This window comes from Schistocerca serialis, chromosome 2 (assembly GCF_023864345.2).
Source record: "Schistocerca serialis cubense isolate TAMUIC-IGC-003099 chromosome 2, iqSchSeri2.2, whole genome shotgun sequence".
Taxonomy (NCBI): Eukaryota; Metazoa; Arthropoda; class Insecta; order Orthoptera; family Acrididae; genus Schistocerca; species Schistocerca serialis.
The window spans coordinates 690,244,624-690,258,293 of record NC_064639.1 but is presented as its reverse complement, the minus strand read 5'-3'; the positions used below and the strand labels follow the sequence as shown (position 1 = coordinate 690,258,293).

Below are 13,670 nucleotides of genomic sequence, written 5' to 3'. Positions count from 1 at the left end.
TATTATAGCATTACCATGGCTGACTCAACATAACGGTGTGAAATTTGTAAGTTGAAATTAACAGTATAGTCAGAAACAGAGTACAGTACCCTGTGGCCTGCTACTGCCTTCCGTAACACTACCCCCTTTGAAACTGGCACTAATGGTGATTCAGAAGGTAGTAGGAGGCCGCAGGGTATTGTACACTGTTTTTGACAAACCAGATGATCTACTACTCCGCAAGCCACTGTATGATTCGTGGCGGCGTGTACCCTGTACCACTAATGGCCATCTTCTTTCCTTTTCCATTGGCAGAAAGAGCGAGGGATAAACGACTGCCTGTTTGCCTCCATACGGGCCCTAATCTCTCTGATCTCATCTTCATCTTGAAATGTATGTTGGCGGCAACAGAATCGTTCTGCAGTCAGCCTTAAGTGCCGGCTCTCTAAATTTTTTTTCAATTGTGTTCTTTGAAAAGAACTTAGCCTTCTTTCCAGTGATTCCCATTTGAGTTTTCGAAGCACATCTGTGATATTTGCGTGTTGCTCGAACATAGCAGTAACAAACCGAGCAGCCAGCCTCTGAATTGCTTCCAGTCTTCCTTTAATACGGCCTGATACGGATCCCAAACAATCGAACTGCACTCAACGATGGGTCGCACTGGTGCCCTATGTGTGGTGTCCTTTACATATGAACCACGTTTACTAAAATTCTCCCAATAAATCGAAGTCGACATTCGCCTTCCGTACAACAAACCTTATATGCTCATTCCATTTCATATTACTTTGCAACGTTATTCTTAGATATTTAATCGACGTAGCTGTGTCAAACAGCACATTACCAACGCTGTATTCGAACATTACGGGTTTATTGTTCCTACTCATCTGCATTAACTTACATTCTTCTACATTTAAAGCCATCTGTCATTCATCAGGCCAACTAGAAATTCTCTACAGTTCATCTTGTATTCTCCTTTAGTCAGTCAACGACGACACCTTCCCGTACACCATATCACCATCAGCAAATAGCCGCAGATTGCTGCTCAACCTGGCCGCCAGATCATTTACGTATATACAATATAACAGCGACTGTATCATACTTCCCTGGATTGTCCTGAAACGCATAATACTGAGACAGTAGATAAAAATTACATTGCTGACCAAAACTAGTGTATTTTCGGTTAGTACTAAAGGTCCTTAAAGAATGTTAGCAGTAAAATCTGATCTAGCAAATTTTGGCAGGTATTAGGTGTCGAGTAGTTCCCACCAAGCCTCGTTTAAGTACAGCCTACCTAGTAGAACGAAGTGTTGCCACTTCTAGGCGGCCGCGATAGTGGCTTACTGCGAGACAATGTGTCTAATAGTGTATTTTAAATACGAGAGTATGCCATCTTAGGCACTGCATAACACTTAAAACACTTGATAACGGCACTTCTAATGGCGGTACTGGCTTTAAAGAAATATATTATAACTGTGGCGCCGTATTATGAAAAAATTATTACTGCGAGACGTTTACGACCGACTCCGCCATCCGGCTTGCAGTATACAGGGCCTACAGTGCGGCGCTCTCTCACGCCTGTGGGTCGGCAGCCCGTCGCACCCGGCGCTCTCGACGAGTGCTCGTAAAGTCAACTGTCAGTCCGCTGGCTGCGTGCCTCTCCCACGCAGAGCGCGCAGCCTCGGGTACGTGCGCCTTCCCTAGTGCGTGTCGGCCACTAGTCGCGCTATCCACGCACAAGTAGGCAGACGCACTAGCGACGGACTGCAGCGCCAAACTGTTACAACCTGCCTGCCTTGACTCCCAGACCCAACACGGTGTGTTAGTTCCAATTTTCTGTATCTATAAGGTGCGTCAGGGTCATTTTAAGTCCAGTTGATGCAGAGCACATTTGCTCGTGTTGATCTCTTTCGCGTAAACCCACCATACTTTAGTGTCCTCGGCAGTAGCGGCTCGTGAGAAGATTCTGTTAGTATGGTCAAATTCTCGAGTGCCGGAGAGATCTACCGATCTCAACATATTTCTCACAAAACCTGTTTTCGGAAATTCTATCGTACGTACACGTCGTGAAAACTGTCAAAAGTGCGTATCAAGAAACAAAAGACACCTGCAGGTAACATATATTTCATCGATCAAACGCTATTAGCAAACAAGGAACCTGTTAGCAATTGAAAATAACGACATCTGTTTCGCGCCCTTATTGCATCTAATCGTTCGCGAAACTCTCGTTATGTGGTGAAATTTATAGTACCGTATTCCAATGCATTCTAGTCAGTGAACCGTGCATTTACTTTCAAAATCTTTTCTTAAATAATTTACTTTATTTACTGGCGATTCAACAAGAACATTGACCCATTTAATCACACTAGGTGAGCGTGGAAGTAGTTGCCAGGAAGTAACTGATGGAAAATTGCTTCTAGAAAATGTGAATTTATTCCTAAAAGCTTTTTCAAAACACTCGAAATATCATCTAACAAATGTGAATTTTATTCCTAAAAGCCTTTTCAAAACATACTTAAAATTATAAGCAGAAAAGCACCCTCGAAATATCAAGTTACAGTTTTATTTAGAGGCAAGAACAATATTAACAGTAGGAGCCTTCGGGCTGAGAAGCTTGCCTGCTCCCTTTCAACACGGCCGTTGTCATGACCGCTCACAACAATCTCTGAAAGAGTACACTGGTGCAAATCTGCAGCACACCAGATTACTTTAAACAAAAATTTTAACAACTCATACAAACATGTAAACTATGCACCCCGTAAGAGGAATGGAAATGGTACAACTCTCAAATTATTTTACACCTACAGTGCAATTTGTTTATTTTTTTAAAAGACTCTTACGGTAGAAGGGTGGCAAGCTTATAACCTAAAATGATTATTTAAATAAAACTCATAAAATTCAGACTTGCATAAAATGTACAACATGCTCCACATTACACATATACCACCTCGCAACATGATAAGCAAGATAGAAACATATTTCAAGAATTCGGCCTTTAAGCAATAAATTCGTTAACACCGAATCCGACAAACATGACAGAGGCAGCTATTAACGTATGGCAGATTGACAGTGTGGGGGGGGGGGGGGGGTTTACTAAACAACCCAAACCTCAGATTGCTCTACACCTCCCCAATTCCACAAGGGAAAAACGGACCACCCAATTCACAATAACCACCCTGCCGCGGGTGGGCAAACGGAGAAGAATGGTGGGACGGCCCCAAAACAAAGCGGCTGGTGATCTCACCAATAAAACGAGTAGAATTTAACAGGTAAATGAAACAACGTATCTCCAGTCACTTAACTTCTAATAAACTGCGATTTCTGGCGAAGACCCGGCGCAGCACCCTCAACGCTCTCCCGAACCGTCCGCTGCCAGCAGCTTCAATGGACGCAGGAAGGCGCGCCGATCTCCCGTCGCACGGCGTCGCAGCTCGCCCGGGCCAGCCCAATGTCGTGGTTCCGCTCCTGTTGCTCTCTTGTGAACCGCGAAGCCACTACCCCTTTCTTTACGGCGCTGCCCACTGGACTCACGTGGGGACCTCACATGCGCCGACGCTCAAGGCGGACAAGTCATCTCGTGTCTCAATGCGCGACCAACCTACCGACTAATGCAACCGTCAATGATCGTTCCCGAGCAACTCGAGCAGACTGGCGATCTAACGGGCAGACTCAGATGTAGGAACTCAGCCCCGACCAGGCGACCACTAGCTGAGTTCTGTTACTGGCGGAGTGGCAAGACTCTCATTTTCTGGCTTAAGGTTTGATTCACACGACAGACATACTCGCACTCCGACGACAGACAACACTGACTGCCCCACACTGAGCCGGCTGACCAACTGACTAGACTCGCCTCGACTGACCGTCTCACCTCTACAGAGCTCATAGCGCCCCTTAGATGCACGTGAACAGGCAACCTTTCCGCTTTCCAACTAGAGGAAGACACTAAAGCTGCGATTACCACAGCGGCGCCACCGCCAGGAACGGTGGGCGACTGCTTCACACAACGCGCTACGGCGCGCTCTTCAAAACAGCAATTTCTTACCACGGCTCAGTGAGACATTTAGAAACTTAGCGTGCCTCCGCTACAGTGGATAGACTTGCCAGTCCTAGACCAGTAATATTAAATGTGGATTAATGACCGTCAAAGAATAATAAAGAGATATACGGAGACGGAGTTTCGAGAGTGAAGATTCTTGCACTGCGCAGACTGAATAAACGTCCTCGAGTTTCAAACGGCGTCATTACGAATGGAATACTCGAGCTTTCGACAGCTTGCTCCACCGTCGTCATGAGGAGTAAATAATCTCCTGAGTGCTCGGGTTGGTACAGTGTTCCGCCTATGCAGGCGCGGCAGTAGCGTCCGCATGCTTCCAAATAGGGGCGAAGTGACGTTTGAGCTGGAAGGCGAATTGGGCAGCTCCGGCTCGCCGGGGGACCGGAGCCAACGAGATATCCGGGCCCCGTGGCGTACGGCGCAGCACCTGACACTACATGTCTTCAAATGGTTCAAATGGCTCTGAGCACTATGGGACTTAACTACTGTGGTCATCAGTCCCCTAGAACTTAGAACTACTTAAACCTAACTAACCTAAGGACATCACACACATCCATGCCCAATGCAGGATTCGAACCTGCGACCGTAGCAGTCGCGCGGTTCCGGACTGCGCGCCTAGAACCGCTAGACCACCGCGGCCGGCACTACATGTCTTACGAGTTGCAGCTAACTTCTCAATTGGGAAGCGAGTTACTGTTTGAGACCACTTTGTTACTTCGTAGCCGTGTTTAAAGAGAGTTACGCTCTCGGTATTTCTGGTAAAGTTAAGGAATTTATTGGGTACCTTTTCATTGAGATATTGATTTCCCACCTGGTCCCAAATGTAGCGAAACGTTCGCGATGTATGTCGGACAAGATATCTAGTGTAACGTCACAAGTCGTTGCAGACCCCTTATTTCCCGTAGGCACCAACTGACGTCAGCTGGCGCGACGTTTGCAACTGCCGCTCCCACCTCACTAAATGCGTCAAGCGTCCTTCTTCTGTTCGATGTCTAATTCCTCCACTCCCCTCCCCCCACACCCACACTCCTTACCCCTTTCCCCATCCTGTAGTAAATGTGTACTTCTGATCTTCGTTAAAATTGTTGCAGTTTATTATAATCTCGGCCGTCTTCTGTATAATGGTCGGACGATACTGGTTTGTCATATGTTGCTAAGCCACAATATACATAATCATTTTACGCGGTATTCTCGTAAACTTTCTGGTTTGCAGCTCTAGACGTAACTGTTACGTGGAGATACGGCAGTAACTAAGAGGGTGTCGGTTTCCAGATGCAGTGAGGCGGTGAGGTGGCGGTGACGGTGACGGCGAGACGCACAGCCGGCCAGTGAGGATGCGACGACCCCTGCCCCTAGTGCTGGCGCTGCTGGCGGCGCTGTTGGCGGTGAGCGGCGCGCGCCGCCGGCCCGACGACCTGTTCGCGCAGCAGCGGCGCTCGCGCGCCCACGGCGGGCCGCAGACCCCGCACAAGGAGCGCCGCCCCAACATCATACTCTTCCTCACCGACGACCAGGACGTCGAGCTCGGTAAGCACCCGTGCTCACCTCTAAACGTTTCTTTGTATAAAGGTTGTTACAAAAACGTACGGCCAAACTTTCAGGAAACATTCCTCACACACAAAGAAAGAAAATATGTTATGTGGACATGTGTCCGGAAACGCTTATTTTCCATGTGAGAGCTCATTTTATTACTTCTCTTCAAATCAAATTAATCATGGAATGAAAACACACAGCAGCAGAACGTACCAGCGTGACTTCAAACACTTTGTTACAGGAAATGTTCAAAATGTCCTCCGTTAGCGCGGATACATGCATCCACCCTCCGTCGCATGGAATCCCTGATGCGCTCATGCAGCCCTGGAGAATGGCGTATTGTATCATAGCCGTCCACAATACGAGCACGAAGAGTCTCTACATTTCGTACCGGGGTTGCGTAGATAAGAGCTTTCAAATGCCCCCATAAATGAAAGTCAAGAGGGTTGAGGTCAGGAGAGCGTGGAGGCCACGGAATTGGTCCGCCTCTACCAATCCATCGGTCACCGAATCTGTTGTTGAGAAGCGTACGAACACTTCGACTGAAATGTGCAGGAGCTCCGTCGTGCATGAACCACATGTTGTGTCGTACTTGTAAAGGCACATGTTCTAGCAGCACAGGTAGAGTATCCCGTATGAAATCATGATAACGTGCTCCATTGAGCGTAGGTGGAAGAACATGGGGCCCAATCAAGACATCACCAACAATGCCTGCCCAAACGTTCACAGAAATCTGTGTTGATGACGTGATTGCACAATTGCGTGCGGATTCTCGTCAGCCCACACATGTTGATTGTGAAAATTTACAATTTGATCACGTTGGAATGAAGCCTCATCCGTAAAGAGAACATTTGCACTGAAATGAGGATTGACACATTGTTGGATGAACCATTCGCAGAAGTGTACCCGTTATGGCCAATCAGCTGCTGATAGTGCCTGCATACGCTGTACATGGTACGGAAACAACTGGTTCTCTCGTAGCACTCTCCGTACAGTGACGTGGACAACGTTACCTTGTACAGCTGCAACTTCTTTGACGCTGACATTAGGGTTATCGTCAACTGCACGAAGAATTGCCTCGTCCATTGCAGGTGTCCTCGTCGTGCTAGGTCTTCCCCAGTCGCGAGTCATAGGCTGTAATGTTCCGTGCTCCCTAAGACGCCGATCAGTTGATTCGAACGTCTTCCTGTCGGGACACCTTCGTTCTGGAAATCTGTCTCGATACAAACGTACCGCGCCACGGCTATTGCCCCGTGCTAATCCATACATCAAATGGGCATCTGCCAACTCCGCATTTGTAAACATTGCACTGACTGCAAAACTACGTTCGTGATGAACACTAACCTGTTGATGCTACGTATTGATGTGCTTGATGCTAGTACTGTAGACCAATGAGTCGCATGTCAACACAAGCACCGAAGCCAGCATTACCTTCCTTCAATTGGGCCAACTGGCGGTGAATCGAGGAAGTACAGTACATACTGACGAAACTAAAATGAGCTTTAACATGGAAATTAAGCGTTTCCAGGCACATGTCCACATAACATCTTTTCTTTATTTGTGTTTGAGGAATGTTTCCTGAAAGTTTGGCCGTACCTTTTTGTAACACCCTGTATACGCTGAAGAGCCAAAGAAACTGGTACACCTTGAAACCTTCCCGTCTACTCCATATCGCTTTTGTTACGCAACCTTCCCTTCTACAATAACCTTTGAAACCTTCCCTTAGGATTTCTACCTCTTGCTTAATGATAACAAATGAAATCTTCCCTTTCAAATTAATTCTCTTTCTCAGTAATGATAAGTGCAATCTTCACATACAAATTTAATTGCTGCTTATTAAAAGTGATTTGCTGTGATTATTTCGACGAAACATACAATGTGTCGTCGTCGTGGCCCTCAGTAGTTATCTGCAATAACCAAAATTGTTCCTTACCTTTTTTGCTGTTACTGGATCGCCATATGACTGCTACATCGAACTGTGATATGGATATACTTACTCTGTTAGCTGATGGTGGGCTGTCATAATAAGTGGCTGTATTTATTACCAAAGCTGACGTTATTCTTTAATAGCAAAGCTGACATTATTCTTTAATTAATTTGACTGAAGTTACGTATTTCATAGTTAAACTTTTTCTTGACAACAATAAAATTTTTCAAAGTTTTACGTTGATGGTTTTTGGGATGGATTGTAATCAGTAATGCAATATTGCTGCCGAAAATTAATTCTATTCTGAAAACATTTCTTCAAATATTTACTGTTGGCAATGAAATGATTTTACAAACGTTCAAATGGGACTTACTTTTTACAATAATCTTACAACTAGCATTGCGCAAACATATCTTCAGTAGCCTTTAGTTTCTCAAAAAAAAAAAAATTCAATAATATTAGTTCCTCTTATGACAATAGTTAGCTGATGTATCTATACATCCGTTTAGAATCTCTTGTAAATCATGCCTGTTGGCTGGCAGTCACACCGCTCCTGTCAACCTCTCACTTCAGACCTGCTACCGACTCGCTTCACTTCTCGCTTACTACTGACTTCCTACGAACGCTAAAGTGCGGTTTCTCCCGCCAACAATACTTTGGTGCGGACATTCCCTGCTACCACAATCATTTCCAAAATGATAAATATTAATTATTCCTACTTAATCCTATTAATAAAATATAAACACTTTTCATAAATTGTGGTTTGACAATAGACAATAAAAATATACACGTTTTACAACCCGCCTAATATCGTGTAGGGCCCCCGCGAGCACGCAGAAGTGCCGCAGCACGACGTGGCATGGACTCGGCTAATGTCTGAAATACAGATGGAGGGAACTGACACTATGAATCCTGAGGGCTGTCCATAAATCCGTAAGAATGCGTGGGGGTAGAGATCTCTTCTGGAAAGCACGTTGCAAGGCATCACAGATGGGCTCAATAAGGTTCATTTCTGGTAAGTTTGGTGGCCAGCGGAGGTGTTTAAACTCGCAAGACTGCTACTGGATCCGCTCTGTGGCAATTCGGGACGTATGGGTATGTCGCATTGTGCTGTTGGAATTGCCCAAGTCCGTCGGAATGTATAATGGACATGAGTAGATGCAGGTGATTAGACAGGATGCTTACTTATGTGTCACCTGTCAGAGTCGTGTCTAGACGTATCAGGAGTCCCATATCACTCCAAAAGCACTCGGCCCGCAGCCTCCAACAGCTCTGCTGCCATGCAGGGTCCATGGATTCATGAGGTTGTCTCCATACTTGTACACGCCCAATCGCTCGATACGCTTTGAAACGAGACTCGTGCGACCAGACAACATGTTTCCAGTCATCAACAGTCCAATTTTGGTGCTGACGGCCCCAGGCGAGGAGTAAAGTTTTGTGTCGTGCATCAAGGGTGCACGAATGGGCCTCGGGCACCGAAAGCCCCCTACCGATGATGTTTCGTTGAACAGATCGCACGCTGACACTTGTTGATGGGTCAGCACTGTGAAATCTGCAGAAATTTGCGGAAGTATTGCTCTTCTGTGACATTGAACGATTCTCTTCAGTCGTCATTGGTCCCGTTTTTGCATCATCTTTTTCCAGTCGCAGCGATGTCGGACGTTTGATGTTTCACCTCGGAGATGCTGCGTCCCATCGCTCGTGCGCCGGCTGTAACACTACGTTCAGACTTACTTGAATCTTCATAACCTGCCATTGTGGCAGCAATAACCTAGCTAACAATTGCGCTGGACACTTATCTTATATAGGCTTATATAGGCGTTGTCGATCGCAGCGCAGTATTCTGCCTGATTACATATTTCTGTATTTGAATATGATGCCTATACCAGTTTCTTTGGTGCTTCAGTGTAAATTGGAAATATTAATTTTACATATATAAATTGAATTAAGTACATTTAAATTTTGCAACGAATAAAATAAAATCAAAAGAAATGTTGATAATAGCAGGAAGCGAACCTGGGTCAATGGACTGCCAGTCTGTGCGTTAAACCACTCACCCACTACGCAGTTATGACTGCAGCTCCTCAAAAATCGCACATACCTACACGCGGCTTCAAAGAAAAATACTCTCCTGGTGCTGTGAGCAATAGCACTCTGACTGCCAGAAAAGATGACATCGGATAAGAGCATGCACATTCGAAAACAGACAGCTGCGCCCTTTGTCTGAGTTGATCATAGTGCAGCTGACTATCGTTTCAGCACTCAACACTGGTTTCTAACTATCGCAGACAGAGTGCTACCAAACATATTTTTGTCCTTTGTATTTGGATACCAGCACATATTCGAAGAGAAATGGCGCAACTTTAGTGCGATTCCCCACTGGCATTCGAAGAGAAATTGCGTAATTTTATTGCGATTTCCAGCTCCCGTTCGAAGGGAAATGGCATAATTCTAGTATGATATTCACGGTGTTCTGTAGCATATTAGCACACGATAACCGGCCGCCACTGTTACCTAGGCATCAATTTTCTTCCTTTGATTCGAGTGTAATATGACCTCTGATAGTGGTAAACTGTGCTGCACACTGTTGGCCCTGATATTTCTTGTAATTTTCCTCGACAATCTGTTGGAGCACTTACGTGACCCCATTGGACACAGAAATGTGAGATGTAGTCTTAATATTTCATATCACCTCCGAAAAGAATTATATAATCAAGTTTCAATTTGCAGGTGCATGTGTACAGGCTTGGTACATATCGAAAACCTAGCGCCCCTGCACCGTAGCACATCGCAAGAGGAGTCCATACAAAACGACTTCTTTAGTCTCAGGGTATTATTGATGCAGTTGCCACATTTCCGCACCATACGCCACTGTCCGCGCCATACCCCACTTCACCAATATTCTGCGTTCAGTGCGTACAAGGATTACAAACAAGCAGCTGCAAAAAAAAAAAACAAATCTTTTTCCTGCATTTGTGATACGGCATCACAGAACCACCAGAGGCCGCTGTAATGTGTATTTGTTCCTGGACAGCCAGTGTCGATCAAGTGAACATCTTCAAGTTACGGATTAACACTACGTCGAGTTAAAAGGAAGATTCTTTGCCGTCAAATACATAGTTATTATCAGTCGCAGATCTGTCGCATACACAAGCACCCATTATCTTATACATTATTACTCAATATGATTTACTGTTAATCCGTGACTCGGAGATGGTCGCTTGGCCGAAACTGGTTGCCCACCAGTAAGTACAGATTACGGCAGTTTGTGATGGTTCCGTGATTCCATTCTTTAAATACACTGAGAAGCCAAGGAAACTGGTATATCTGTCTAATATCGTGTAAGGCCCCCGCGAGCTCGCAGAAGTGCCGCTACACGATGTGGCATGGACTCAACTAATGTCTGAGGTATTGCTGGAGGGAATTCACATCATGAAACCTGCACTGCTGTCAATAAATCCGTAAGAGTACAAGTGGCTGGAGATCTCTTCTGAACAGCACGTCGCAAGGCATCCCAGATATGCTCAATAACGTTAATGTCTGGAAAGTTTGGTGGCCATCGGAACTGTTTAAATTCAAAAGAGTATTCCTGGAGCCACTCTGTAGCAATTCTGGACGTGTGGTGTGTCGCATTGTCTTGCTGGAATTGCTCAAGTCCGTCGGAATGCGCAATGGACATGATTGGATGCAGGTGATCAGACAGGATGCTTACGTATGTGTCACCTGTCAGGGTTGGATGTAGACGTATCAGGGGTCCCGTATCACTCCAATTCCACACGCCCCATACCATTATAGAGGCTCCACCAGCTTGAACAGTCCCCTGCTGACACGCAGGGTCCAGGGATTCATCTAACATGTTTCCAGTCATCAACAGCCCAATGTTGGTATTGACGGGCCCAGGGAGGCGTAAGGCTTTGTGTCGTACGGTCACGAAGCATACACGAATGCGCCTTCGGCTCCGAAAGCCCATATTGATGATGTTTCGTTCAATGGTTCGCACTCTGACACTTGTTGATGGCCCAGAATTGAAATCTGCAGCAATTTGGGGCAGGGTTGCACTTTTGTCACGTTGAACGATTCTCTTCAGTCGTCGTTGGTGCTGTTCTTGCAGGATCTTTTCCGCCACAGGGATGAAGGAGATGACATTCACGGTACACTCGTGAAATGGTCGTACGGGAGAATCCCCACTTCACCGCTCCCTCGGAGATACTGTGTCCCATAGCTCTTACGCCGAGTATAACACCTAGTTTAAACTCACTTAAATCTCGATAACCTGCGCCGGACACTTGTCTTATATAGGCGTTGTCGATCACAGCGCAGTATTCTACCTTTTTACATATCTCTGTATGCCCGGGTTCCCGGTTTCGATTCCCGGCGGGGTCAGGGATTTTCTCTGCCTCGTGGTGACTGGGTGTTGTGTGCTGTCCTTAGGTTGGTTAGGTTTAAGTAGTTCTAAGTTCTAGGGGACTGATGACCATAGATGTTCTCAGAGCCTATTGAACCATTTTACATATCTCAGTATTTGAAAATGCATGCCTATATCAGTTTCTTTGGCGCTTCAATGTAGATGGAACGTGTGCAGCTATATTTACGGAAAATGTCTTGCGTTCGTATCGTGCTGAACGTAATGGTGTGACGCGTCGTGCTGTGCTACGGCAGGCTCGCTGAACTTCATGCCGCGCACGCTGCGCCTGCTGCGCGACGGCGGCGCCGAGTTCCGGCACGCGTACGTGACGACGCCCATGTGCTGCCCGTCGCGCTCCAGCCTGCTGACCGGCATGTACGTGCACAACCACCACGTCTACACCAACAACGACAACTGCTCGTCGCCGCAGTGGCAGGCCAGCCACGAGACGCGCTCCTTCGCCACCTACCTCTCCAACGCCGGCTACCGCACAGGTACGTCTGCGAAGCCTCATTTCATTGCCAACAGTAAATATTGGCGAACCTCGCTGTCAGCAACAACGTAGCCAACTAAAACGTAATACTGCAGCACTTTTGGCCTGTAAAACATAGGGAATTTCGACGTGTTGCCTGTCGGCGCTTGTCTCTGCATCTTGGACCGAAGATCGTTAAGGCTAACACTGCTAAGGATTCCCCCTCAATGTTGGTTGCGGATTGAAGTCGATACCCCGGTAGAAGATCTCGGGACGAGCGCCAACAGGCAACGCGTCAAGAAATGGCCTCCAACGGCCACATAATGTTTTGCTGGAAATTTTTTGCTGGAAATTTTGCACTGGTATTTCCCATTCACTCAATGAGGACAGAGACAGGAACCTGGACTACACTCAAACGCTCATGCCACGCTTTGTTTCTAAATATTTTCACAGTTTGAAAACATCGAAAGTATCAAATTGGTGAGCAAGACGTATAAGAAAGACGATATACCCTCAGACTTCAAGATGAATATAATAATTCCAGTCGCAAAGAAAGCAGGTGTTGACAGGTGTGAAAATTACCGAACTATCAGTTTAATAACTCACAGCTGCAAAATACTGACACGAATTCATTACAGACGAATGGAAAACCTGGTAGAAGCCGACCTCGGGGAAGATCAGTTTGGGTTTCGTAGAAGTGTTAGAACACGCGGGACAATGCTAACCCTAGTGCTTATCTTAGAAGATAGGAAAGACAAACCTACATTTATATTCCAGTACAAAATTTGACTACATTAAATTTACTACAAAAAAGGTCCTGTTCACTTTTTTCTACAGAACTAATAGTTTACACATACCAAACAAGAGAAATGAAAATCTTGCACATGAATTCTGAAGACGTTCCAAATTGCATGAAACCTGTCGGTAGTGCCAGTTGAATCACTCTGTATAATTACTCGCAGGTAAGACAGATTCCAGACTGAGGTTCACTGAAAAAATTATCAGGAAATGTAGTCCATCAAATAAGATTTATAAACAATATGTTCGAACAGTACTTGAATATTTTTCGTAAGTCTGGGATCTGCACCGGACTGGATTGACAGAGGACATAGAGAAAATCCAAAGAAGAGCAGCACGTTTCGTTACAGATTTATGTAGCAAGCACGAAATCTTCAAAATGGATCAAATGGCTCTGAGCACTATGGGACTTAACATCTGAGGTCATCAGTCCCGCCGGCCGGGGTGGCCGAGCGCTTCTAGGGCTTCAGTCTGGAAGCTCTAAGTTCTAGGGGACTGATGACCA

At 45.9% G+C, this 13,670-nt stretch overlaps 1 protein-coding gene across 2 annotated transcripts in view; it reads left to right on the top strand.

The window, feature by feature from the left end:
• LOC126457822 (extracellular sulfatase SULF-1 homolog) overlaps nucleotides 1-13,670 on the top strand; it is a 796,827-nt gene that overhangs the window by 353,562 nt on the left and 429,595 nt on the right. For both annotated transcript variants that reach the window (XM_050094450.1, XM_050094449.1), the window contains exons 3-4: nucleotides 5,303-5,557; nucleotides 12,150-12,389. In XM_050094450.1, the coding sequence (XP_049950407.1) occupies nucleotides 5,365-5,557; nucleotides 12,150-12,389 (433 nt within the window). In that variant the 5' untranslated portion in view covers nucleotides 5,303-5,364. The remainder of the gene's footprint in view (nucleotides 1-5,302; nucleotides 5,558-12,149; nucleotides 12,390-13,670) is intronic.